Below are 27,954 nucleotides of genomic sequence, written 5' to 3'. Positions count from 1 at the left end.
TTAAAGCTGTTGTTTGTGCCGAGGCAAACTGGATTTGAGGTGGTGATCTGAATTTTCAGGAGATTTCTCAAAGCCTTTGTGAGGAGAAAATCAATCATTTCTTTCCATTCATGTGTCAAACTTTCACAGACGGCAGAACAACCTTGAAGAGAGGAGAGAAGCGTTTCAGGTTTATCTAAAGGGGGGCAAAAGAACTCAAATCTTATGTCAGTTAATGTTACAACTCACCTGTGTCTGTCAATCCATCCGTTCCTACAAGGCACAGAGAAATGTTTCAACACTTTTCTGATTTTAAGTGTCAATCATAAATGGAACTGGAGGCGTGAGTATCAAACAATAACATGAGTAAAACACTGCTTCCTCAAACTGAATACTGTAAATCTTTTAATTATGGCTTTTAACTTTTATACAAAAAAAAAAGAAATTTGATAGAGATCTTTAAAGATAAGCGAGGGATCACAATTCCCCTTCCTGTCACAAAATATGTCTATAAAGGAGCTTTCATAGCGGAAAATGGCACCAAGCTGGAAGTTCCAGTTTAAAGTCCTCAGAGATATCAAAGCTGCTGCTCCCTTTGTTCTCTCGGTCTGATTGAATAAAAACATTCTCTTTTGGATTTGGAGTCTCATACACACACACACACACACACACAATTTGGCTGTCATTATCACACAGTTCGTAGTCCTTGAGATGTGATCAGATCGGCGTTCCCTGAAGTTAAATGCTTTGGATGGCTTTTCTGTTTCATTGTCGTGGGTCGTTTCCATTTTCGTCCCAGGAGAGCTTGCATCTTTAAAAATCACACGCACAAATGTCACAGTTGTCCCTTTGCCATCCGTCCTCGGGCCGCGCAGAAAAGGCCTTGAAGTCCTCAACCAGGGGGGATATTAGTGTTAACTGTCTGAACATGTGACCTCGCCACCTTTTAACGAATAAACTTGGTCCCTTTCTTTCCTATATCTGTATCTATGTACAGTCATAAAGCTGACACTGCATATACATCATTTGGTGTGCATATATATTAATAAAGTGCAAATAGTAGTTTGGTTATAAAAGCTTTATAATGCATTTTTCCCTGTTTGTTTATGTCTGGATCCATTGTTTCCAGTCTTTGGATGCGCGGGGAGAGAAGAAAGGAAAGCGAGTCCCTGCCTGTGTGTCGGCCTGGGTTGTGAGTGAAGTCGATCTCCGGCGGCAGGTTCCTTTCAAATCCATCATTTTCCAGGTTGCCGCTCCATCTTACCAAACTAGAGCGAATAGTACGTCCACTGGCATCTCCCTCTCTCTCTGTCTCACTCTCTCTCTCTGTCTCTCTCTCTCTCTCCCAGCTGATTGATTGTGGTTCCCCGGCCGTCCCGAGGGGGGCAGCGTTTTCCACTGAGCTCTACTTCTCATCCACCACGGCGATTTCCTCCGGGAGTTTCTCCTCAGAGTCGGAGCGCTCTGACAGCTTGTCCAGGTGCTCGATGTCGCCGAACCGCTCGGCGACACACTGGGCTGTCAGACGGGCCTCTGGGTCGTGATCCCAGCACTCATCTATGGTGGCACACACCAGCTGGATGCCCTGCAGGGGGAGCAGTGGATCACGTACGTACACGATCAGTCATTAACACTGACTTGCGGTGTCTTGAGACTGAATATCAACGCTCCATGTATTGCAGATTCACTCACATCTGTGTGTATGCGTACGTCAGTGTGTATCAGTGTGTGTGTGTGTGTGTGTGTGTGTGTGTGTGTGTGTGTGTGTGTGTGTGTGTGTGTGTGGTGCCTCTTACTGGATGGTTGATCCAGCTGTTGGGGATCTCAGGTCTGCCTCTGTCTCTGAGAACGCTGTCCTTCATGCTCTCCACACACGGATGCTCCCTGACGTGCCCGAACGGCGGCTCATACTCTTTCACCTCTGTACACACACACACACACACACACACACAGGGCACAACAGACAAAAACATTAGCCCGTGTCCACACCACCCTTGTAGGCACTGAGTGTTCTACGCAACAAATAAACACCAAAACAGAGTGTGGGCTGTTGAATGCTGGTGAAGTGTAGAGGCCACCTCCTCCTGCAGAGCCCCACAGTGCCCGTATCAGCATCGCCTCTCACAGGGTAAACTGTTCTCCTAATTAAAACTGCAGGTTGCAACTTTAAATAGCACTGAAGCAGCACAAATGTCTAAAGAATCCTGCTGATAGAGGGGCCGGGGGGTGCATTTGCTAGGGAGAAACGCTTATTATTATAGCATTTTACCCTCCGCGTCAATGGATTTGAAAGTATCTCACCAGCGCAGCTTTGGCACGGTGTCAGCTCTCTTACACAACAGAATCTTGACTGCTTGTCAAAGTCAATGTACCCGTTGAGTTTACTCAGGGCGAGACTTCGGGATTGGGTCTTTAAACTGCGAGTCAAGAGTTCCCAGAGACTATTTGTCTTTACGTGATTTCATCTCTCCTTGGGGTAAAACAACAAGTCAAACTCAAGATTTCGCTTTGAAGCGGCAGGCGCTTGTATAAAGAAAAACACAAATTTCAGGGAATCCGTGGAGATAAGAGAGGCTGCACGAGTGTGGGAAATATGTGGAGCAAATGCGTCGTTCCAGCAGATATTCAATCATTTATAAACGACGAGGAGAGGAACGTGTCAATCAAACGCTGCTGCAAAGACTCCTTCATTCACTGACGCAGGCGGAGACGAAGAAGCTTCAAAACAGCAATGAGGACTTTCCACTCTCTTTAACACTCACAGCTACCAGTTAATAAGCAGCACAAGCACACAGAGAAACAGCAGGTATCAGCTGTTTCTGTACTTTTGGATTGTTAAGCGTCCCTTAAGTAAAAATACTTCCATGTCAAAACAACACTGCAGAGTTTATGTGTAAATATAATAAACGGCTCTGCTCTTTCACACACTGATATCTCAGGGTATTGATGTATCTTGATAGTTTCTGCGTGTAACCACTTCATTAGGATAGAGAGACGCCTCTACTAGAGCCATGGAACTCTTAAAATGCTGTCAATGTTTGTTAGTAACAGAAAAAGATAGACGATGATGATCAGCTTGTTGTTGCTGTACTACGACTCCTACTGGTGAGTGGAGGCGCCTGCAGGGAGATACGGGGAGGGGGGGGGATCTGGGGTCTCTGCACGCGTCTACGCTCTCCTGGTGAAGCTCCTTGGCAGCGTGTGTGTGTCAAATCCCAGCCGCTGCCTGTGTAATTAGCCGCTGCATTAGTAGATCAGGCGGCAATTACAAACAGACTGAACGGTTCAGTGCTTGGGTCTCCATAAATCTGGCCCAGAGTTTTCCAGCGTCGGAAGAACGGAGTGGCAGCAGCGATCCAAACCTGTCGTCTCTGGGGAAAAAGGCTTCAAATTCTAAAAGCAAACAGGTATGAGTCACTCTTTTCCCCTGAACCTCACCAGCGGATTCTACTGAGGCGATTAATTCATTGGTAGGAGGAACTACTGCTACTACACTATTACAGTGTTACCTAACATCTTTGAGAGAGGCTCATAGGAAGTTGTGAAACATACAAACAGGAATTGGGGGTTGCCATGAAACAGACTGATGCATCAGTCAAGAGTCGCCACAGGCCGCAACTTCTGCCTTCAGTTTCATTGCTTTGTTGTTAAATCGCCACGGCACGCTGACGCGTCCATCAACGCAACGTCTCAGAAACGAGCAGGCAGATGTTTCCTTTACTCTCAGAGCGTTCGCTTAACTGGAAATCCATTTTGCAAACTACTGCACAAACATGTTTATATGATCATCCCCAAAAGGAAAAAATTCCCCCAAATCTGTGAGTCACACCGCTCGCAGGCACTCTGCAGCGTATACAAAAGTGCTGTTCTCCAGAATAAAGAGATTGGCCAATCCTGCTCGTAGAGAAGAGACGGCTTCTTCCAGGCAAACCTTAAATTAAACCCCGCAATGGCAAATGCTATTCAAAACACAACAGAAGGCAAAGGAGGAGTGCTGTGGTCTGCAGAAGTCACACAGTGCGCATTGACAAAATTCCTGCAAAGCAATATAACAAGTTCAGCACTGCAACAATGATAAAGTTACAACCGTGCTTCTTACAACAGCTGACATGTTGAGATGTGACTTCTGCTCCGCCGGCACATATTTCATCCTCAGCGCCTCGCTACTTTGTCAGGTGATTTTGCAGAGAAGAGAAATTCAGTCACATTCGGCTACAACAGCTGAAAATAAAGTCAAACCTGGTGTTTAACTTCTCAATAGACGCCTCTCCTTCACCGGCTACACTTTAAGTAAATGGCAGCGCGGTTCTGTTTTGTTAAAGCGTGCATGCCGTCTCTCTGTCTCACGTCGCTCTGCTCTGGCTTCCTCGTCTGTTAACCTACGACCCGCTGTGGCCGTCCATCACAGGCGCCGTGTGCTCAGTGATGTACGTTCATGTTTGGTTTATAGAGAGATAAGCGTACATAAACCACAGCTCGTACTGGCTGATATAAGCGAGGAAGGATGAGAAAGCCACCGCCTTAACTACAGCCAGTTGTAGAGCGGAGGGACGCTCGGCCAACGAACGCCGCCTGGTGCCTCGGTGCTCTGCCTTAGCTTCTAGGCACTTACTCTTGTTCCCTCCACACTAGATCTATGCTAGTGTTGTATTCAAATCCCATATCAGCGATTAAGCAAGTGACTTAATATCAATCACATGTCAAATACTGACTGAGCTTATTTACAAATCTTGTTCTGTGCTCCGAGCGAACGATTGATGCTCAACAAAGCCTGAACAGTGACAGTTTGAACACGTACTTAGACACGGGGGAACAGAAGTCGTCTCGGAGAACATTACACAGTCAACAACAGCAGCTTGACAAATCCAATTCCAGTCTCTTCTGCTGGTTTTCATCAGGCGGGTTGTTGTGCGTTTCTCACTGGTTGTTCATTTCATTCGCAGAGGCACAGACACAAACACACACAGCTCACGCAGGGGACGACTAATCCAGTTCAGTAGAGACAAACCTTCACCATTCCAAGCCAAACTAACCTTCTTAAGCAAATCTTCAACAATGCTTTGGTGTGATCAAAGGGGTTTACCATTCTAGAATAGATGAAATGTTTACGCGCAAATCCTCCAAAGAGTCGAGTGAAGGAGGCCATTTAAGGCACAAGTCAGAAATTAAAAGGAAAGCGATGTTACGGCATTATGGAGGGAGAGAGAGAGAGAGAAGGGAGTGGAGTTTAGTCATCAAATCAGACTCTTAACCTCACTCTAATCTGCACTTAACCACAATGAGGACACATGTCGTTTTAACTAATGCTGAACACAACTGAACTCCCAATAAAGTGGTTTGAAACCCAATATTGGTCCCCCAACACACACACACACACACACACACACACACACACACACACACACACACACACACACACACACACACACACACACACACACACACACACACACACACACACACACACACACACACACACACACACACACACACACACACACACACACACACACACACACACACACACACAGTTAGACCTCAGACCATCCATCTGAACACGAGACCCTGTAGTCCTGGAATGGTTGACAGTCTGACATCTGGAGAGCAGCTGTCCTAACCTCTCCTCCTCCTCCTCCTCCTCCTCCTCCTCCTCCTCCTCTCGGGACTGGAGGCATTTCTCCAACTGTAGCTCCACATTCAACACTGGCTCACCATTATTCCCCCCCGCCCTCCCCGGCATAACCTCGCCCTCGTCGCCCTAAATCGGGACCAGCTAAATTATAAAAGGACAGACATTTTAGGGGAAAAGAAAGAAAGATGAAACTGGCCCGAGTCTCGAATCTGCGACGGTTCCAGATCTCCGTTTCCCCTCTCGCTCTCGTTCTTCCTCAGCGTAGTGAAAGATAAAGACAGCCCAGTGACGGCTCTTGGCCGGCCGGCCGACTGGCAATGTCAACAGACGGCTGCGATCTCCCCACCTGGCAGATCTCTGATCGGTCCGGGGCCGTGGGAGCTGTGACTGAGTGGCTGCTCGGCCCGCCTGCCACCGAGATGCAGAAGCACTGATGAGACATTTGTCTTCCTCAGGCACGCACAGGCAGGTGGCATCAGAGCCAGCAGGGACAAGGACCACAACTTCTCCCTGGTCATTACTGCATGACTCTGAATGTGCCATTTTCACTCTCTCTCTCTCTCTCTATGTGTGTGTGTGTTTGTGTTCATAGATGGTCTCAAGTGAGATCAGTTCACATGGCGTTGTGTGTGACTCGTGTAAAACACAAGGCTAGCCTGGCAACATCATCACAGCTTAGCAACAACAGAGCAGCAGTGTGAAGGCGTATATAACTCATAATAAGCACGGGGTGTAAAAAGACCAGTTTTTACTCCCGACTCCAGAATCAATACCACATCTGTGCCAACAAACCGTCGGTGAAGATCTTAACTGTCGAGGGAGCGACGCCGAGTTACTGCGTCTCATTTCGGCAGCTTGATCTCTCCACCTTCCTCTGGGTCCATCAAGGTAGGGAGGGTGGCTGTGTTTATACAACATCTTAACCTTCCAGCATGTGAACGACTCCTTGGGTTTTTCCTTTAAGGGGCCACAGATCTCAATTGTCTCGGACGGTTGCCAAGTCTGGAGGTTTGAGAGAAGGACCCGACATGAATCATCTCAGCTGCTTTGCTTTATTCCCTCTCCGGGGTGCGGAAGGAGGGAATAAAACGCACAATTTATCATTTATTTAAATGAAATAGTTCATTTGTTTTCCCGACGTACAACTTCTTCCCTTGCTTTGTTGAATGTGCACACAGGGGACATTCCTGCTGTACGTATATCAATCTGTAATCACAAAGCCTCCTCATGTCCCTTGCCTGGAGCTGTACTATTCTGGTCGGAGGGAGAAGGTAAATCTGCTCCAGCCTGTCCTCCCCTCACCAGCTCCGTCGGCATGAGTAAAGGCCGTACTGTCGTCTACAGCTGTTGTGCAGTGGGAGGGTAATTAACTGCCGCCTCGGGGTAGGAGGGAGAGGAGACGGAGAGAGAAATGTAAAGATATGTAGTCAACAGGGGTGGAGGATGACAGAAAGGTTTTGATTAAGGCATGTGGTTCTTCAAACTGGGCTTGGGAACGATGTTTACGGCCGTGTGAAGTGTTCCTGAAGGGAACTGAGAGGCTCCCATGTATTAACACACAAATGAAAAGAATGGGAGGATGATGGATCGGAACAAAACAACTGTGTCGTCCCTGAATACTTCCCGCCGTCCCTCAGAGAGGAAGTAAATTGAAGCCACGCTAACTTTTGAACCGACTGGGCGCACATTTGAATACCCCATCACAAGCAATATGTCTCCCGTCCGTCCCGCTCGCCGCAAGAACGTTGAGGAGAGAGGGAACGCTCCCACTCACTGGGCCAAATTCCCATTAAATCAGCGTCTTAGTATTCTGCTCTTTGCAAAACAGGAAACGCTGTGTTTTCTTTTCAAAGGTGCACCCGAAGGGAACACATATTCTTGATGTCGGGGAGGAAAAAGCAAAGGGGCTTGTGGGTCACTCTGCTGTGTTTTTTTTCTCCCCGCCCCCCCCCCCTCGGAGGACCGTTGGGCAACATGACTGCGTGGTAAGACTTCAAGAGGCTCCCTGGGGGGGCTGGTGGGGGCAGAACAGGAAAAGGACCAAAAGTAGAACAGTTCCAGCCCCAAACCCAGCTTTCAATCACCGCTCTGGCACAATGGAGACAGGACCAGTCAGAGTAACAAACTGGACCACAGAGACACTGGGGGAAGTGAACACAAATGCCAGAGTGTCGACGTGAAATACGGCCTCCTGGTTCTCCTTCAGATAATCACCCATTTCTATTATTTGCTCATATCCTGGCCTTGTTTTTGCTTCAGACTGACAAACAACAGTAACGCTACATTAGTAAACTGAAGGCTGATCCTTGAGACTTTCTACAAGATGGATTGTGCCGGCGTGGCACCTTTAGGTTTGGTTCCCACAGTGATTAATAGCATGTGAACGACACACACACACACGCGTCCTGTCACACAAGCCTCACATGGAGTGAGTGAAGTCAAGGTGGAGCTGGTCACGGCAGCTCTAATTGGTAAAGTTGTCAATGTGCTCGTATTCCTCAGAGGTCGAACAAGCTGTGGAGGCTATTTTTCTTTTTACAGCGTTTGGAAGGATACTTATAAAGACTCGGGAGGGAATTTCATCAATCAGTCCTTATATTGATTTCCTTTACACACAATGACCCAGCCTAATCTCTCATTACCGAGGAAAACAAGGTCATTCCCATTATTAACTAAAGGTCACCGGTGCCTTTTGCTGTGTGCACAGGGCCGTGGTGTTGGTCAGGCGGAAGGGAGGATTGTGTTTAAGACAGATGTTCATAATAGATCCCAAGCTGAATCCCTCCTACAGTCCTACAGCGAGGCGTGATCACACTCACCTCCGATGGCGCCGCACCTGGACGTGATCTCCCACAGGACCAGAGCCATGGAGTAAACGTCCGTCTGTTTGAAAGACTCCACGTTCTCCAGGTTGATCCTAGACTCCAGCACCTCGGGGGCCATATACCGAGCGGTGCCCACCTTAGACAGGCAGGGAGGGAACATGAGACAGTGTTGAAATAATTACATCATATTGTATGGTTTGCTATAGAAAAGAGTTAATTAATTATAGTTGCTGAAACCATTTTAACCGAAGATTAGACTTTGATGGCTGGATAGAGACCTACATTATGGTTACATGAGAGCAGCTGACTGACGGGAGAACCTGACTAGCCTACCAGCATATTTACACATAACAGTCAGCTGACAGGATGTCATTTCCCTCTGCAGTTCCATGTCACATCACATTTGTTTGAATCAAAACATGTTTGATGTAAATCGTAATTGGATAAACAAAGGTAGCTCAAAGCTCAGCAGTGCATCGCTTCTCTTTGTGTAATTACCACTGTGTGTGTGTGTGTGTGTGTGTGTGTGTGTGTGTGTGTGTGTGTGTGTGTGTGTGTGTGTGTGTGTGTGTGTGTGTACTCCAAATGCACTCGGTCATTCAATAAGTGTGCTGAGCAGCAAACGGTGAGGCCTTTTCATAATGAGTTATATTTATAACAGGGTCTAGAATGACTCTGCCTATTACATCAGCATAATGACTCCATTAAGAACCACTCAAGCCTGTTTGTCTTGTGACAACATAAGAGCAGCACTCCTATCAGTGGGCTCCATCTGGGGCTAAGAGATAATGCGTGCCGGACATATAGAGACACTCTACCCGAGTGATAGGCAATGACGAGTCTCAGCGATAACGTGACTCGTTAAATGTGTTTAACAAAAGAGATTAAATATGGAGGATGTGCTTGGAACGACCTTCACCCATATCTACAGCGCCAGGCAACATGATACACAGCAGAGGAGGAAAACTTCTAAGGACAGAAGACCAAAGTGAAACCAAATGAGAAACTGGAAAATCCTACCTGTCCACTATTGGCGAGCTCGTCCACAGACAGAGAGTTGTCCAGCCGAAGTCCGAGGCCAAAGTCACACAGGCAGCAAGTCAGGTCACTCTTCACGAGGATGTTGGAGCTCTTGATGTCCCTGTGCACGATGGGAACCTTGTAGCGACCACAGGAGGTACGGTCACTGTGAAGGTGAGCCACGCCGTGAGCCAGCGACCCCCCCAGCAGCCACAGGTCGTGCCAGCTGATGATGTGGTGAATCAGATACTCCTGGAGGTTTCCTCTGGGCTGATAGGCCGTGATCAGCCAGTACTGCTTCTGCACCTTCCTTTCCTCTGCTGTCAGGAAGTGAAGCACGTTCTCGTGTCTCAAGTCTGCGTCGGAGAAGATGTCCTTCTCATTCTTCCAGGAGGCGTACTCCTCGTATAGGAAGATCTTGACAGCCACTGTCTCAAAGGCTTGCTCCCCTGTGACTGAGGAGCCTTGCTTCAGCTTAGCCTTGTAAACTTCGGCAAAACGTCCTTTTCCAACCTGGACGTCCAGCTCGATGGGGAGCAGCTCCGTGTTGTGGTTGAGATTGTTGGCATGCGTGGAGCTGCTGAGCGAACCTTCATCGTCTATCATGATGGCCCGGGCGTCACTGAAGTCCAGGGGCTGACCCCTCCTGCGCTTGGAGCTGGCACGGCGCTGAAGGTAGACGCGGTAACAGTAGAAGGAACTGATGACCAACACAGCCAGAACCAGCAGAGGGACCAGACTCACCAGGATGACGGACACCACCTGGGAGTCCTTCGAGTCTGACAGGACAAAAAGAAAAGCTTAGGAGGACGAAGACGGTGAGGAGAAGGCATGAGAAAGTTGTCCCTGTTTTGTGTTTTGTGTTTACAGGTGAGCTTTCCTTTGAATCTGACACATTTTGCCTATTTCTTTAAGGGTAAAGAAATATTCTCATAATAGCAGAGAAAGCCGACCCTGCCCTGTGGAATGTGCCTCTGAACTGGAAAGTCAAAGTTAGCATCTGGCTAACTGGCAGACAGGTCCAAACCATGTCAACCACATATTGTGTCTCTTTATAGCTTATGTCTGATTCTTATATTTTAAGAGGCGGTGTGTGTCTGGGAGCTCGGCTAAGGTTTTGGAAACCAGCGAAAGTTTATGGGCACACTGTGTTTATGGACTATTTTGGAAGCTGCCGTCACCAACGCAGACCTGTAAAAAAAACAAAACATCTCCAGACACAACACGCCAAATGAGAATGAGTTGTAAATGAATCACTAACATGTTGCCTGCGGCTGAAGTATGTGGCTCACATGTGAAGTGCTTCTCTTCACCAGTTCCAACACATTTCAGCTTCTTAAAAAAAAGAGAAAAGTCCTAAATTTGAAGTCGCGTATAGGAATGTGAACGCCACGGTGTTACATTTAATTTAAAACTTTACTTTGAAAGAAAATGGACTTTAGAGGCAGGATTAGACGTGTGCAGCAGAGGCAGAAGTGAGAGGGAAGAAACGTGAAGATCTCTGACTCACTGCCCAGTCGAGCCCTCTGGTTCCCTCCACTTTTTTTTTCTAAACAGGAAACCACATGTCTGAAATCCTCAACGTGGCCTCATCCCGTTTGTTTTGATTTTCGCAAGGGTGAGAAGCCGTTCCTCACAACAAACCTGTCACTGTGCCTCCCTCCCTCTCCTCAGACAGCCTCCAACCGGGGGCTCGGCATGAAATATGTAAGGTTCTGAACAAAGGTCAGAGCCTGGCAGAAAATGTACATTTGGCCCTGGACTGAGATATGAGGTCAGTTTAACCCTTTCAGCGAGTTTAAAGATCTCGAGGGTTGTGTGAGGTAATTTGCATATTTTTTACAGCTTAAGAGGATTTCAGCGACCTCTGCTCGTCTGAGGCTTCCTAACACACACACACACACTATTTCTATGCTGTGAATTAGGAAATCGCTTCCTACGATAGAAAATGTCTTGACTGAAAGGGAGAGAAAAAGAAAAAAAAGACTTGAAAATGATGTTTAAATGAAAAACAGGAAATAACTTCCCCCTGAATGCCGAGTCTTGAGTTCCTTTGGCTAAATATTTACTGGCATTATGACTATGGGCCTTTTCTCTCTGCTGGATCTGCTTCACTACAGCTCTGTCAAACGTGAGTCACTGAAAAGTTAAACAGGGCGCGCAGAGATTCTCGACGGTGAGGGAATGTGTTTCCATGACGTGCTTTGCGCTCTGCAGATGCTTTTAATTTGGCTCTGGACGGAGAGCCAGGTCTCGGAAATGTACCTCGGTGTTATTATTGCCTGGATGCTGTAGTCAAAATACATCTGATTCCAGGCCCAATATTGTAACTGGAGTCTGCAAACCGGTGTCTCCCCAAGTCTGCGGACCTGTTTGTAATCAAGTATCTGGAGGCCATTACGGTGCACACGTGTTAGCATTCATGCATGGCACCTTACATGACAATCTGAAAGGAACTGCATAATAATACTAGCTTGACCGTGACTATGACGTTACCATGTTATGTTGAACAGATGTAACAATCACCCAGTTGCTCTTTTTACATGCTTGATGGGAGTGTTGTTGCTCCGTCGCGGAAAAAGAAAAGTAAAACTGCACGGTAGATGCTGCGTAATGCTAACAAAGTGCATCAGAATAAAGTGGTAAACAGGAGAAATACTGCGACGTGGAGCGTTCACTTACAAGAGGTGAAGGAGACGTGCTCGTTACACTCGTCCTCGGAGCAGGAACAGACGAAGAACGGTAAGCCCATGCCCTTCCTTTCTTTCATCTCACACTTGCTGTTGTTGTAATCGTCAAGGAGAAAGCCCAGCAGCTCTTGAGCGGGATTGTGGCAGAATGTATCAATGGTGAAATTGTCATCTCTCTTCCTCCTTGGAAACAAGAGAACAAGGGGACGTTAATATCATTTCTACAGTGGTTAGTTTGATTTTGCTACAGATGTGCAAATGGTACGATTTCTCAGCCACGCGATGATAAAGCGGTGACTGTAAATGGCATATTCCCCTCTTTCAACAGGCTGTGTCAGCGTTATGGAAATGACAACAACACAGAGGTCACAGGGAGATTTTAAAATATGGTAAGAAACGGGCGAGGAAACCCTGTGCCCGCATAAATATCCATATGAAACGTGCTCCCCTGCTGAGCCGCGTTGGCTCTGTGCTGCTGTCCACGACTCATTAGCTTTCTGCTAACATCAGCTCATAACACGCCCGCAACATCGCTAATATAACCAGAAACAGTCACGCAGCCTTAAGCCTTCCACACTAACATGAATCTGCTTCCTGCTGCCTCTCACGTGCGGAGAGGGATTTGATGCTGATGGGTGGTTGGGTGCATATCTGCTGTCATAATCCAGCCAACTGTCTTCATTGACTGACAAGGTGTTAAAAGTAAAAAGGTCATTTGAAATAGAAAATGTTGCAGGATGATGAAACCCTGATGCCATCATCTTCCTACTGCAGGCTCTATCTGCGTGCATGTGTCAGTAGTTGTACTTGTTTATGTGTAAGGTGTACAGTACTTGGCTGAAGTATAGCTTTTGGAATTTTGTGTTAAGATGGGTGGTTAACTTACCAGATACTAACACATATGTCGGTCTTATTGGGGCAAATGGCGGTGCGTTCACACTCTGCCTGACAGCTCCCAGTGCCCGTGCAGCTGCTCGGCTGCTCGTCGCAGAAATTGCAGAGTTTTGGCAGCTGCATCATACCCAGAATGGCCTCTGGAAAAGAGAAGGTAGGTGAGTGTTTGTTGTGTGTGTAATCAGAAACACATTAGATAATCTGAGTAGCTTACTTCTTATTGACTGATAAAAGGCCTGAACTCTTGACAGTGAATAGATGAACAGAGAAGAAAACTACTCCCTTGATGATCAATTACAGGAATATCTGTTATTTAATCCCAGGAAAAGAGAGAGAAACGTAAAATGTCATGAATGGGTGTGTGTGAGTTTTGGAATTCGCCAATTACCCAGATGTAAAAGCAGATATTCAACAGAGGCACATTAAAATCAAGACTATTTCTTCCAACAGGGCTGGACAGGTTTTTTTTTTCCCTTTGTGAAGCCTGAACAACAAGAGCGGCTCACGGTGCCATCCGCCTGCTTTGGTCTTGTTCAGACTTGACTTTGCCGGCAGACAGGCCCCTATCAGCCAGACAGACTGGATTGTGTGATGAGTGCCTGTGGGTTTGAAAATCATCTAAGGAGACAACTGCCAGACAAGCAAGATCAACAAACAACAGAAACACGGATGCATCTCCGCGCAGAGAAGTCTCTAATTTGTCTTGTTGCAGAGCTGGAAGGTAGTTGTGCATTAATATGAAAGAAATGAAAACGCTGAAATGACCTTACAGTGTCGTGTTTGTGTTTAGAGACACAATAAATCCCTCTCTGCAGTAACAGCTTGTCCCTGTGTTGTGAGCAGCAGCAACTGTTGATTAAAAAAATCAGACAGGCAGCACATCTCTGTCTGGCTGAGAGAGGAGAGGAAGAAAACAGACAACCTTTCCACTCCTCTGTTCGAAGGGAGTGCGGCTTTTACAAGCTCAACCACATTAAAACTGCGCTCAGAAAGTGAATCTTTGTGGTTTTGACAGTTGGAAACGCTCCTAAAAAGACAACTTGTTCTCACCTCGCTCATGCACAATGTACTCCTATCTTAGGGACGGTCCCATAAATGTTCCTGCACGAGTTTGAACCATGTGGTACAACCGAGGTAATGAGTAGGGGTGAGGCAGAAAATGTCATGTATATGTTTCTATATGATATACTGTGATACGGTCTCCTGACAACACTGTATGGATGTTCTGGCACTGAAATACTGACAGAAAGTATTGCACCGTGCTGAGGCTACAGAGGCATTTCCTTTCCTCCTGCAGACATTTCAACTGTGAACTGTTTTGCTTCCTGACAATTAAAGTTTATGTCAGTTCAGAGGCATTTGAAAACTTTGGAATGGTGGCGCAGTATATCTTCACGTCACGTTAGAAAGGCTCAGACGCTGCACTGTGATTCACCTGAGCCGTCTGTGAAACTGAAAGTAAATAAATTCAGTATAGTCTTTAACTCTGCTCGGTAGAACGACCTTGCTCTCCCTGAGTTATATTTTCATATTCATTTACACCGACACCGTGATGCATTACAGACAATCCTCTCTGAAATACTGCATCATGGAGAAAACATCAAGATTGTCAGTGGCGTGAGATTTACATATGACTGAGGAATGGAACACTTGTTGGTGGAAAACACAAAGTTAAAGAACCAAAGTATCCTGATCAGCAAAACTGAGGGGTAGCGTGCGACAGTGTTACCACATAACCAAACCATCACGTCGAGAACAAGTACACAGGAAGCTGAGTCTACAAACAACGCTCGAAAACGTTCCACAAAACAAGACGTGCCACAGAGAACTGCATCTGGTTGCGGAAAAAGGTAACACGTGTGTGTGGTGTGAGCGTCTATAGCTGCGAATGTGACGAGACGTTTTCCGGTCCCGTGACCACAATGTCAAAATGCAGTGTTTTTTTGGGTAGGGGTGCGAGTGAAAGCAGACGTCTTCACAGTTTCTCGATGAATGTCTTCGGCCCGTGAGTTCGCAGAGACTTGAGGAAAAGGAGCCCTGTGTACTTTTAACCTGGGACAAAAAGTCTACTGTATCATTTAGCCCAATCTGCAGGGTGGAGCTAGAAAGTGCGGCTTGAAGAAACATAAATACAAACTGCACTACCAGAGAGAGAGAGAAAGACAGAGACAGAGACACAGAGAGAGAGAGAGAGAGAGAGAGAGAGAGAGAGAGATTTGCGTAGGATATATCAGGATTTTTCAGGGCGATGTTGCTTTCTGGCCTGATCTTGATTTACGATCAAGATCCTTCAAAAATAAAAACATTGCACTTAACTCCAGACTAAATTATAAAGGGAGCAAATCAAATAGGTTGCGAGGGTGTTTTGAAGTAAATCAGCATTGAGGGTATAGTAGTGGTGAGGTGGTTGATCCAGAGTAATTATATCATTAGAGCAGCTCCTGTGAAAGAGCATGTCATTTAAAGCCACAGAGGCGGTCTATGAAGGGATGAATGTAGTAATTGTCACCCAGGGCAACGTATAATTGCAGTGAGAGAGAAGGGGGGGGGGGGGGGGGGGATTAGGCGCAGCCAAAGCTACTTGGTGCCATGGGGACTGAGCGTGAGGCTGATGAAGGTGAAGGAGTCTTCCTTTTACACAGCCTGAGTCAATACAACATCATCGTTGACTCAGTGCAAAGTGCAAATATAACAAAACCTTGTGAGCACTCCGCTTAGGAATGAAAACAAGAGAAGAAGAGAGACCGGAAATACTGTAGTAGAGCCATGAGAGATGGCAGCAAATACTATTTACTGTAGATGCTGGTTTGGATGATGGCTGGACGCAAAAAAAACTGTATGTGTACAACGATAGGTAAACTAGTGGACAACTAAACTTCTAAAAGAACTAAAACAGAGCCTAAATAATGAACTATACACATTTCAGCACATTTTATGCTATTGTATGTATAGAAACCAACATCGTAAGAAGGTACTGGACCACCACGAGCAACCAGAACTGCTCCAAAGCACCTCGACAAAGACTAGAAGTAGAGTGCGATCAGCAGAGTAGAAGACCAGATGACGGAGATCTCCAAGCAACACCATCGGAGCACCAAATGAGGGTTTATCTTTGAGAAGAATGCCTCCACACCTCCAGTGGTGCTGCACAGACTTGTTCCGTCCCTGCAGCTGTTCTGGTGACTCACTGTGGTCCAACACTTTACGAGTGCGAGTCACGTTATGTAGAGTTTTACTGAAATATCTTCCCAAACTGAAGCATAGATAGTTCATATACATTATACACACAGTGGCAGACGGTGCGGAGGAAGGTTAAGAGCTGTCGCAAACTTGCACACGTGATTAAACAGTGAGCGGAGAAGAGGAAAAAGAGGAAGCTGGGTGATGGTCAGATGTTTGCATGGGGCTGCATGTGACATCAAAGATGGAGTAAAAAGTGATTTAAACAACAGGTGACTCACTAAAACAAACTCACGTATTACACACAAAAGTTACACACACAACTCACAACAGAGGCAGGACTTATATCTCAGTCAAGAATGAAAGAGGCTGGAACTGAAATGAAGCCATTGTCGTTTTTAAAGTGTAACTTTAAAATAGGCTCAAAAGAGGGAGCGCGCGCGTTCACCTGTGTACAGACCCAACTTCTTCGTCAGTTATATAAGTGGAAAAAGTTTTGAAACAGTTTATTATGGTCGCGTTACGGTAAGTTAGTAGGAGTAAGTAAAGTTGAAGTAAAGTAAAGTTGTACTCACCCGCCTGGTGGAGCAAGATGCTACCAAAGAGTATCGCTCCACACCAAAAAGCGGAAAACCGACGTGACTCCATTAGGAAATGGACTGCACGCTGCCCTCTTTCTCATTAATTTACCCAACAATGACACCGACTAATGTCCGCTCTCACTCACACACACACATACATACATACACACACACACACTCCCACACACACACTCGCGTCCGCCTGTTGCTGCGCTGGCCACGGAGTCAACGGAGCGGGAGGAGCGGAGCCGTGTGAGTCACAGAGAATGTATATGTGTGTGTCAGAGTCTGTGTGTACTTTTCATCTAACAGGAAATCTTCAGAGGGGTTGGACAGTTTTTTCTTCTTCTTCTGCTTCTTCCTCTCCCTTTTCTTCTTCTTCTTCTTCTTCTTCTCGCCAGTGAGGCTCATGTGGCTCGCGTAGTCTCCACCGTGTCATTATGAGAGCAGAAGTCGGCACAGCGGGGCTTGAAATGACATGTTCCGAAATAACTCCAGCACAAGCCGCGCCTACAGGCTGCCAGAGGACGCAAACAAGCCCCAGGAACGCTCCGGTGTTCAATCATCTGGGGGGCTAATTACAAATCCAATGTATAAATGATTTGGTGTAAAGTAAAGAAATATTTCTAGAAATGTTATAGATTGTCTACCAGGTCTTAATTTTTTAGGGTGGTTAAATGTCTTTAAAAAATAAATAGATTTATTTATTTTTTTAAATAGAAAGGTTTAGAAAAAATCTCAAATAATCAATCCCGGAAAGTTCTAGATTTGATTCTAAAAAAATAAAATTACAAAAAAAGAACTTATTAAAAGTGAAAAGGTGTTACTGATTCATGCTAGAGTATGAATTCGAAATAATAATTAATTAATATTAAAAGTTAAAAAAAAACTGGAAATGAAAAAAAGTGGAAATTATTTCATGATTGAAATTTTTTTTTAAAAAGAAGTAAATTTAGAAATATGTCTTGATAAAAAACTGATTGTTTCAGTCACTCTAGAATAAAAGGTTTAAGTAAATTACTGTGAAATATAAATGAACCATTCCGATGAGGTCAACATTTTGTTATCTTTCCACACACACACACACACACACACACACACACACACACACACACACACACACACACACACACACACACACACACACACCTTCTACACAGCGTCAGTATCCACACACCTTCTAAATCACGTTGCAAGGCTACATGCTTTCCTGGAGAGAGTCCAGGTTTGCCGTTTATCAGGATGACATAAGAAGTGCAGAGCGTGTGTCCATACCTCACAGTGTTTGTTTTATTGAAGACACACAGAGGTTAAGTCCACTGTAAAACACATAAATTACACGTCTATTGCGCACATGTGTTTTTCCTCTGCATACTCAGGCCATGATGTCACCTCTCAGTGGTGACCCCGTGACCCTGGAGCTTATAACTCTCCACACAGGACGCCTCCTCCCGCTTACACCACCAGCTCCCCGCCCTTCATTAACGGGTGTGTTATAGTGTTTCATTTTCCAGTGGGGAGGAATAAGGAAGTGCGTTTACTCCACTACTGCAAAGTGTATCTGGTTTCAGGGAAAACAAGTCCACTCTTTACTTCAATTCATTTATGTAGCTGCTGGATAATTTGTAGTATTATTATTACTATTAGCATTTTACAACATAAGGTGCACTCATAACATGTCACAGATGTCCAGATTTACCCGCAATGCAGCGCCTGTCAGTACATTTCACTAGATTTCACTAAAAACCTCCCTTCGCTCTCAACTCTGGGTGTGGGTGGACAGATGGGTGTGTGTGCAGGAGTGATTGTCGAGCGCGTTCAGCTCTGCAAGATGGAATCCAAACCACAAGGTGGAGAAACCGACAGCGCTGCGAGCCCGAAACGTCCGTTCCCCGACGACCTCAGACAGCCACGACGTCCATCTCGCCGACCACAACACCCAAACAAACTCCTTTATTTCTGCCTCCCTTCAACGACAACACTCCGGTGTGCCCAGAAAGTCTTATTCAAACACAATTTTATTTAGCGCCACTTCATGTGCCTGGTTGGCAGATACTTTTAGCTTTCCTCCGGCACAAGTTTCTCACTGATTCTCCACCCCATTGCACAAACAGAGATAAACAAGCGGCAGGCAAACATCCTGAGCGGTGTTCGGCTCAATAGCAGGTGCCTGGCGTTCCTGTAAACGGCTTTGGTTGAGTGGAAAGGCAAACAGAGCATCCTGACAAATCGGCGGACGTATGCCTTGAGAAAACACTGATACTGCATGTAGTAAAGGCATTCTGTTCAAGTGTCAGCCGCTCAGCTCTTCTCTCTGGGTCTCGGTGTGAAATAGCTGCTTCCATTATTCTCTCCTATACAGGATTTTAATGCACACACTGTGTGCATATTTTTCTGCCTTTCACACCGAATGCCAGCTGGAGGCGTGCCACCAAACTGAGGCAGGAATATTAAATCATCACTCTATAATGAGCTCAAGCTTTGAAAAGAGAAGAAAAAAATGGAAAGGTTGCTGAATCGCAGTATGCACAGCGCTCGCAACATCTTGGCAGAGGGTCAACCAGTGATCTATGCTGCAGTTTCTTTGTGTATTGATGTGATTGGGTTTGATTTCAGCTCCACTTATCTTTTCTTATTTCCTCTTGCAGGCCTTTTGAAACTGTTGCTCATATCAGTGCAATTGCTCTGTCAGACAGCCATGATTATGGAAGCCCATCATTTTCTATTTATCTATTACATGACTGACTGAAGCCCACATTGGGGCACATTGCACAAGCTGCTGCAGTTTACTGGAGGATTCAAGCTTCATCTTCCTCTGATAAACACAACAACTAAACTGTGACTCCAAGGAACTTCATATTTTTTTGGATCATAATGTCAGTTTTAGTTTTAGAAATGTGTTGCAAAAGACACAGCGGGATGTTTCAAAGCTGTGCTGTGCAAGAAGAGATGTCAGTATATCATCATCTTTGAGACGTCGTTGGTTAGAAGATTCAGCGTCTCTGCAACAAAGACGAGTTATTTCACAAAGCCTGAATTCCGTGTAGGAAGCAGCGGCATTATTCAGGAATCTGAACTCTTCAGGTCACTGTGGAAGTCACTGGTTTCTCTGTACTACACGCTGCCTTGTAGGTGTTTGGAGCAGTTATCTCAGCAGATCCACTCCTCACTCTGAACACCTCTATTGAGTAGAAGGGCCAGTCAGTGCTTTGTTGGTGTGCTGGCTGTGAACGTTAAGCTGCCGGGTCAGCCAGAATCAGCTCCCACTGCCCGTCTTTGTCAATCGCTTTTGAGTTACAGCATTAAATGCACAAATACAAAAACAGCTTTCAACTCCCACAGGCTCAGACAGTGTGTCCTCGCACAGCACAGAGAAATGTGATACAATGTGCAAATCGCTTATGAGAACAGCAGCTCCAGACACTTGCAATGCAGCTGCAATGCATGGCTGCACACATCTGAATAAAGACACAATGTGTTTTCCATCCTTTAGATTCACTCCTTTTCTGTCACCTCAGATACCCCTTCAGTCATCAGTGTTATTTGGCCAGTGTGTGTGTGTGTGTGTATGTTAGATTCTGTTCTTTGTGCACCTGCTTATGCTTATCCATGTTTTCATACTACATTCATTCCAGATGATTCCAATCCTCCCATGTTTCTATGTTTGATATAACATTCTCCATTCGTCCACACAGAGCTGGAATCAGCATATTCTGGTTTAGTCCCCTTGATTGATCCTGAAAATAATGATCCATAATCTCCCTTCATGAAGACACATTGGCCACATCAACTCACTGAGTCACCATCACTTTAGCTGCATAATGGTGGTAATAACTTTCAGTTTCTTCACGGTGACTCCATATAAGGGTGTATGTGTCCCCAGCCTGTTTCAACCACAAATCAGATCAGATGATCAGCGTGCCCCTTTTTATTAATTGTCTTGTCCGGGAAATGTTGAACTCCAGATTCAGATCACCACTAAAATGTAATGACTTCTTCCCAGAATCGCGTCCAACCTGTGCAGCAAGTTTCATAAAAATTGGTGCAGAACTTTTGGAGTAATCCTGCTGACAAATGAACAAACAGGGAGAAAAACACAGCCTACTCATTGGAGATAATAATTGACTTTGAATCTAGAGAGTTCATGTCACAGTGCAAACTGGAATGACCTCTTGTTTTTAAGTTCACTGCACTCTGTGGCAAATTGTGTCAAGGAGCAAAACATTTGGGGAAATCTGACTCAACACATGTGGGTGTGTGCCTGTGTGTGTATGATCACACACACAATTATTGGCACAGTTTTCTCAGAGCCTCTGTCCTCCCTCTGTGTTTGGCTCCCAGCATTAGTCAAACACACGGTCAAAGGAAGGCAAAGTTTATCGCAACAGCTCCAAAGATCACAACCTCGGTATCACAACACCTTTCACACCATTGTCCTCTGTGTAATACGTAGGATTGGCGCTCAAAACAAAGCCAAATTTTGTTTTTGTAGGCGAAACCGTTGCACAGTGAAACAAGCACGAGAGCAAAAGCTGCAGCGTGTCTCTCTCTCTCTCTCTCTCTCTCTCTCTCTCTCTCTCTCTCTCTCGCTCTCTCTCATCGACATCCTGTTTCTTGTAATGTCACTCTTCCTCATACAACGGGCCTTTCTTCTATTCCAGTTACACTCAGCAGACCCAGCACATTATTCATTATTCAGAGGTAAGGTCACGTCTTGGGTTAATGGATGACGCCCATCTTATCGTATCTAATGTGTATCTTTAAAACGTATTCTTATATCAGTACTTTGTAAGTGCGTATTGGTCAAACAATGTTATTGTGTGTGATTCTGGGCTATTATTTACCGCACTGTGAAGCTGGAAACAACCTCCCTGTGCTAAATTTAAAAGATCACAAAGAAGCAAAGAGAGGAAACAAAGCCATCAAAAAAACACCCACAACTTCCTTTCCTGACATTGTTTGAACGCATCTCTCTCCTTACAGCAGGAGTTCAGAAGCTTCACCACAGATCGATGAAATGAGATGAAATCAATCCATGATCTGTAAGAGTCCAGTCAGTTTGGAAGCACTGGTCCCAGGGCCTCTAAGTGCGTCTGTGCGGTGAGAGCAGAGAGCAGATGACAGTCCAGTCCTTCACTAAACCTAAAGAAGATTACAGGGAGCAAACTGTCACACAGCAAAGAGGAGGAAGATTTAACTGCTCTGCCCCTCCAATAAAATGTTTCAATATGGATCCTTAAGGGAGACGGGGATCCAGTAACACAACCTAAACAGAAACAGTGCTGAGAAGTTGAGCCTGTATGCTTCTATCTAAAGTACTTATTGTGAATAATGGAATGGAGAAACACACTCTGATCAATGCTACACTCGCAGGTTTTGCGAGTTTAATGTCCTCTACGTGATTTTTGGTGCCCTCTAGTGTTGCGTTATTGGCATTATTTGGTTCGATTTATGTTACAATCGCAAAACGACTGCACCTAACACGTAAAATAAATACTTTACGATACAACACAATTCCAAAGATAATATTTCCAGGTCAAAAAGTTACAAATAAGTACAGCTACATAGTGAAAGTACAATCTCCCCTGTGAAATGTAGTAGAATGTAGGATTAGAATGCAAAAGTCAACACTAACTACTCAAATAAGATACCAGAAACTGTATTTGATACGATTCTTGTAAAGAAGTCATGAAACTTTGCATTATACACAACTATGGTCATTATTTTCTATGGGACCAGAAACATATGGATGTTTTCTGTTTCTGCAATTCCTGTTTTGTAAACACTATATACTGTATGTGGCATATGTCTATACCAGAATATCTAAAGGTTCTATAAATTGCATGATGTAACAACCAGCAGTGTGTAGTGACTCACAGTGGGCCCAGTGTCCTGTGCAGCCCGGCCATGAGGGGATGGGCGTGTGCAAAGAAAAGCAGATTTGCAGCGACATGCAACCGGCCGCACTCCAAATCCATTCACGGAGCCCAGTGATCATGGTTTCCCAGGAAACCCACTTCTAATAATCCTCCAACATCAGAGAGTTTGAGGGCCGAGTCGTCCCTCATCTGAATGGCCGAGCGTGTGTGTGTGTGTTCACAAACATCTGCAGATTCCCCCCTATGAGACCAGAGATTCTTCTGTGGATTTCCCATGGGAAAGTCCTCGCAGGGATGAAACAACATTCCATCCAAAATAGATCTCCATAATAAAATGGTAAAAACATATTAAATGTCACACAAACAGCCCCGAGCTTCCCAAAGGGGGATTAAGGCTGTTTGAGACTCCAGTACACAATAACTATGGTCTCTCTAGCTACAGTACCTGCCTGTCTCTGGACCGTCCTTCACTGCTTATTGTCCAGCATACAAGCACGTAATATTATAATAAATTCAGAATCTTTTAAGAGAAACAAAAGGAATAATTAAAAACATTTACCCACAATTCCCACTTTTCCCCCATTATATTACAACTTCTTTATCAGAATATCATGACTTTCTTCTGTGAAACTTGATTCCGGGAATATTAACATCTTTTTTAACATTCTTGTGATAGATATGAGTTTCCGTCAGCATCATTTTGGAAGTGTTTAGTATATCGGGGGGTAACTGAGCATGTTTGTGTGGATGGGGCCGTGAGTACGTGTTGGGTGTGCCAGAACAGGAAGCACCACTCATCCTGTGCCACCTTCTGCTGGTGGTGCAGGCAGGAAATACCACCACGACCCGATAAGGACAAGGAGCTGAGCCATGGCCACGTGGTAAACAATGCCAGACAATAAGGAAGCATATACTTGTGTGTGTGTGTGTGGGAGAGAGAGATGCCTGTGTTCATGTGTGTACATTTTCACACATGGTCCAGTGTATTGCATGCTTGTGTGAAAATCCTACATAGACCTCTGTTATTGTGTGATTTAGTATTCAGCAGTAGTCGATGAAGTACTTAAAGTGATACACACACCATTTTACAAAATGTAATGATTTTCCGAGAGCTAGGTATATGTATGATGTGGTTTTCTTAAATAGATATGTGTGATGCTGTAATGACAGTGTCGGCCTGGAAGATCAATTTTCTGGGGTTGTAGTTTTCCTTACAGCTCCCTGTGTGTGTGTCCTGTGTTATGAGGCACATAAGCAGCAAACTGATGTGAGATGTAATTTCCTTGAATGAAAGTAAAATGTGGAAGATGGAAGATGAAAAAAAAGAAAGAAATACGGAAAGAAGGAAAATGAGAGATGATATGATTCCTATGTTCGGAGCCATCAGATACTGGAGTGCTGTGATTAAACAGCAATACGTCCAAACTGCACCCAGGAGAGGAGACATATGAGTAAATGTATTTAGTAACTTTCCCCCTCTGGGGTTTCAACAGCACAGCGTTCTTTAGGCTCAGTGAGAAATCTGTTATGGATTCCCAGACGCCGTCGCCGTGACGTCAGGAGTTGGAAGTGGATTTAATTTAACGCTTCATTCCATAGGCCTCTCCTCAGCTGTAGCGGCCATTTTCCTTTACTGGGCTGTAAATTTACCGTGACTGTGAACATTTTGGTCTCTCTCTCTGTCTCTCACACACTCACACACACACACACACACACACACACACACACACACACACACACTGCATGGAAAACCTGTTCCCAGCTTCCTCAGGCTCTGCATATTCCCTCATACCCGGTGCATCGATGCATTATGCAAATGATAAACTCTCTCTCTCTCTCTCTCTCTCTCTCTCTCTCTCTCTCTCTCTCTCTCTAATGGAGCCATCACAGACTTTATTAACTTTATTTCAATGACGTATAATGCAGCAATCCAGGCCGGGAACAAGCCACCGATTGAATATTTCACCATTTTCTGCACATTGACATCGATCCATTTCATTTCATTTAAACAATCCATTTCCATTAAAGCTTCTTCCTATCAGGTATAATGAAGTCAGCGTGGACTCCATTGAGTTCTCTCTCCAAACAGAGTGACTGCCAGCTTTGGTGCCGTGAGCCATTTCCTCACCCAGCGCTCCCACCACCTCCTGACACTCAGATGATTTAGACGTTACAGGAAAACTTTCATCCAAAATTCACACTGGTGCCAACGTTTTAATTTTCTATCTGCAGAGAATTTCATCATGCAGGTACAATCAGAAACGTGATCACAATCTGCACGGTGTTTGTTCTTACCTTATTTCCCAGCTTGTGAAGTTTTACTTGTGCATCTGGAGGCAAAGAGAGGAAAGAAAGGAGATGTTTATCACTTTGTAAAAATGGTTTTACAACGTAATCAGCAGCTTGGTGCCTCAATACGACGCTGTGAGGTCTTTTGTTGCCGTGGATAACACAGCTCGTCTTTTCTGTGCACCAAGCCGCTGTCTCAGGCTGTTTGCTGTGCCTATAAAGACCTCAATCACAGGGGATTTAAATGGTTTAGATTAGGCGTTGAAATGCTCCGCTTGTTTGAATGAGAACAGAGCAGCGGCGCTCCTGACCTTTCTAATGCACCGACAAGAAATCCATGGAATTGTTAGAGAAGGATGTCAGTGTTTTCAATAACTCAATAACTACCCCCCCCACCCCCCACCCCCCCCACCCCCCCCAAGGTGTTTCTCCCCCTTCGTGCACTGGTTTGGTTCGTTCCTTGCAGGATTACTCCAAAAGGTCAAAACCAATTTTGAAGATGAGCGTTTGTTGGGAGGGCGGGGCGCGGCCGGGGAGGAAGCTCGTCCAGATCCAGGGGCAGAGGCAGGAATTTGATTTCTTAATATCGGGTGCCAGGATGAGTTTCTTTATTAAGTGTCCCTTTCTGCAGAAATAGCACACACATCAGGAATATTAATGTAGCTTGAGATCAACTGATAAGGAAAAGGTTTATTTCTCCTGCTTCTGCCCTAGTTGGAGTTTTGTGCTCGACTGAATTCTATTTTGAAGCGTTTCTTCCTTTGCTGTATTCTGAGCAGAACGGCAGCTGAGGTTTTCTTAAATATACTTTTTATGGAGCCAAGATTAAATTCTAAAGACCATCCATCCAATGCGTTCTACATAAAAGCACATTTTCATGCAGACTGGCCCTGAACATCTGAGGAGGAAGCAAACCGTACCACATCTATTTGCAGCACAGCCTCTGTGGTCCAGTCCCATTAATGTGTTGCCATTATGGCTCAACTTCTCCCCTGAACTGCTGCCTAAGCGGCTGTTCTAAGTGGTGCAGCTCTGCGACTTGAGTTCTGCCTTTGCTGTGGGTTCATGCACTGCAAAAACAGGAATTCAGCAAAGTATCAAACCTGTTTTAAGACGATTCATACTTATTTCTTCTCATCATGGGGAAAGGCGCCATCCGCATTTTTATTATTAGATGCTTTTCCAGATTGTTGCTCTTGCCTTAGTGAGGTATTCTATCTGTTCTGCAGCAGGAGTGGAACAGAAACAGGTCTGAAAGCCAGACTGCATATCTGTAATTGAGTCCCCAAAGTCTTCTTTTATTAAAACAAGCAGGAAATCTGCCAGTACAGTGAGATTTTTCCGCCTGTTTCCAATACAGATCAACTCGTATCAGGAATCTTTCAGGAATAAGCGGCAGGATCCTGAAACAAGATCAAGCAAATATCAAATTCTCCATTTATATGACGTTTTAATGGCTTAAGTCCAATTCTTAAAGGGAACATGATACCTGCTGCTACACTCCACCCAACCTGAAAACCTATGATTCCCTTTTTTAGGATTTTTTTGGGGGTTAGCCTAAACGTTTTTCCCACATCAGATTCCACAGACGATCACAGGATATTTAGGTTGTTGCTCAGTAGGTTTTTGTTACATCCACATGAGAGAAACAAGCTGGATGTTTCCCATAGTGAAGACTGACAGCAAAGTGTGTGTGTGTGTGTGTGTGTATGTGTGTGTGTGTGTGTGTGCGTGTGTGCATTGGCCCAGCTGACTTTATCACAGCGATACTTTCCGACTGAGCTCACCCCCGTCTGCATTATCTGACCGCCGGCCGCCTCTCGACATAGAACAATGATAATGGCGGCTGTGTATTGTCGGGGTGTGTGTCGTACTTACAGGACAGAGAGCGCGGTTGCTCCCGCCGGCCGCTGCTGTCCAGAGGAAAACAGTGCGGTCGCCTGGAATTAGCCACCAAATTACAGCTCGCTTACAACACTTACAAATGGGCCCATTGTGCCCGGGACAATTTGCGGTGCACTGGAAGCGGAAAGTGCAACGACAAAGCACGCGAAATATGTGGAAATAATGGAGGAGATGACGACAGACTTTCTTACTGGGGTTTTTGTGTTTTCAGTCATCGGCTTTTTCGCAGACAAATTATACCCCCATACAGACAGGAAGTGACTTGGATCTGTTTATTGTTGAAGGTGAAGCGTCCCATCTTTTGGTCTGATCCTGCAGCAGATGTTGCCGAGCCTGCAGCATCTGTATCCATCATATACTCTATATACATCTGCTCTCACTCTCCCCCCCCCCCCCCCACGTTTCTTCTTTTTCTTCTTCTTTCCGTCTCCTCCAGTCTCTCTTGGAATCCTCCTGTCGTTTCACGGAGAGGCAGTCAGGAATGTCCTGGCACACACACACTGCATCATTAGCTCGAGCCGGGCCCTCCGCCTGCTCCGCTGCCAGCTCCGGGCTTACACATCTTAATCTTCACCACTGTGTACACTTGTTGTCCGGGCGGTGTCATGGCAACAGTCCGGGATATATGGATTCGTATACACTTTCGAGCGAGGGAGGCAACGGAAAACAGAAGGAATAGAAGTAACAGCGAGTGTTAAAATGCCAAGAGAGCTCCTATAGCAGCGTGGAGAAACAGATCCAGGCTCGTCAGTGGAGCTCTGTTGGTTTTGGCCAAAGTTCTCCTCGCTGCGATGGCCGGCCTTCAGCTCCTATTATTAGCCATCTACCCGGTGGACCAGGGGATGTAGTGCAGGCCCAGATCTGGCAACCGGCCTCATAATCTGATCTCGGCGCTTACAAATGTAATATCTGACATTCACGATTGTGTTTTGTTAAAGCAAAGTGGAACAGGTTACGGCAACACGGCCACGCAGAGACCCAAACTCACGGAGCGGGACGGGACCAGAACACGGTGGAAACTCTGCGTCGCCGCTGCTTTTTCCAAGCGGTCGGCACATGGTTTAGGTGGAACTCCTGCCG

At 45.4% G+C, this 27,954-nt stretch overlaps 1 protein-coding gene across 1 annotated transcript; it reads right to left on the bottom strand.

Annotated features, from left to right (window-relative positions):
* Positions 1–367: 367 nt before the first annotated feature.
* On the bottom strand, positions 368–17,299 carry LOC142989608 (TGF-beta receptor type-2-like). Its single transcript, XM_076139195.1, has 7 exons — positions 16,796–17,299; positions 13,033–13,180; positions 12,139–12,329; positions 9,457–10,235; positions 8,431–8,572; positions 1,776–1,900; positions 368–1,564 (listed from the first exon to the last, which is right to left on the bottom strand). Exons 1-7 carry the CDS (start codon positions 16,866–16,868, stop codon positions 1,385–1,387), a joined length of 1,638 nt encoding a protein of 545 aa, XP_075995310.1. The 5' UTR covers positions 16,869–17,299; the 3' UTR covers positions 368–1,384.
* Between the last annotated feature and the right edge of the window lie 10,655 nt (positions 17,300–27,954).

This window comes from Genypterus blacodes, unplaced genomic scaffold, assembly GCF_046128005.1.
Source record: "Genypterus blacodes isolate CSIRO-AG114 ecotype Tasmania unplaced genomic scaffold, CSIRO-AGI_Gbla_v1 ptg000438l_1, whole genome shotgun sequence".
Lineage (NCBI taxonomy): Eukaryota > Metazoa > Chordata > Actinopteri > Ophidiiformes > Ophidiidae > Genypterus > Genypterus blacodes.
Note: the sequence above shows the minus strand (reverse complement) of the source record. Positions and strands in the feature narration are given on the sequence as shown.

Bases quoted from the DNA above. Each gene is read 5' to 3' on its own strand.
- LOC142989608 (XM_076139195.1), bottom strand. From the start codon at position 16,868: ATGGAGTCACGTCGGTTTTCCGCTTTTTGGTGTGGAGCGATACTCTTT. The intron at 12,330-13,032 runs GTAAGTTAACCA...CTTGTTTCCAAG, and splicing joins GACATATGTGTTAGTATCTG to GAGGAAGAGAGATGACAATT. The intron at 1,565-1,775 runs GTAAGAGGCACC...CTCCCCCTGCAG, and splicing joins ACAGCTGGATCAACCATCCA to GGCATCCAGCTGGTGTGTGC.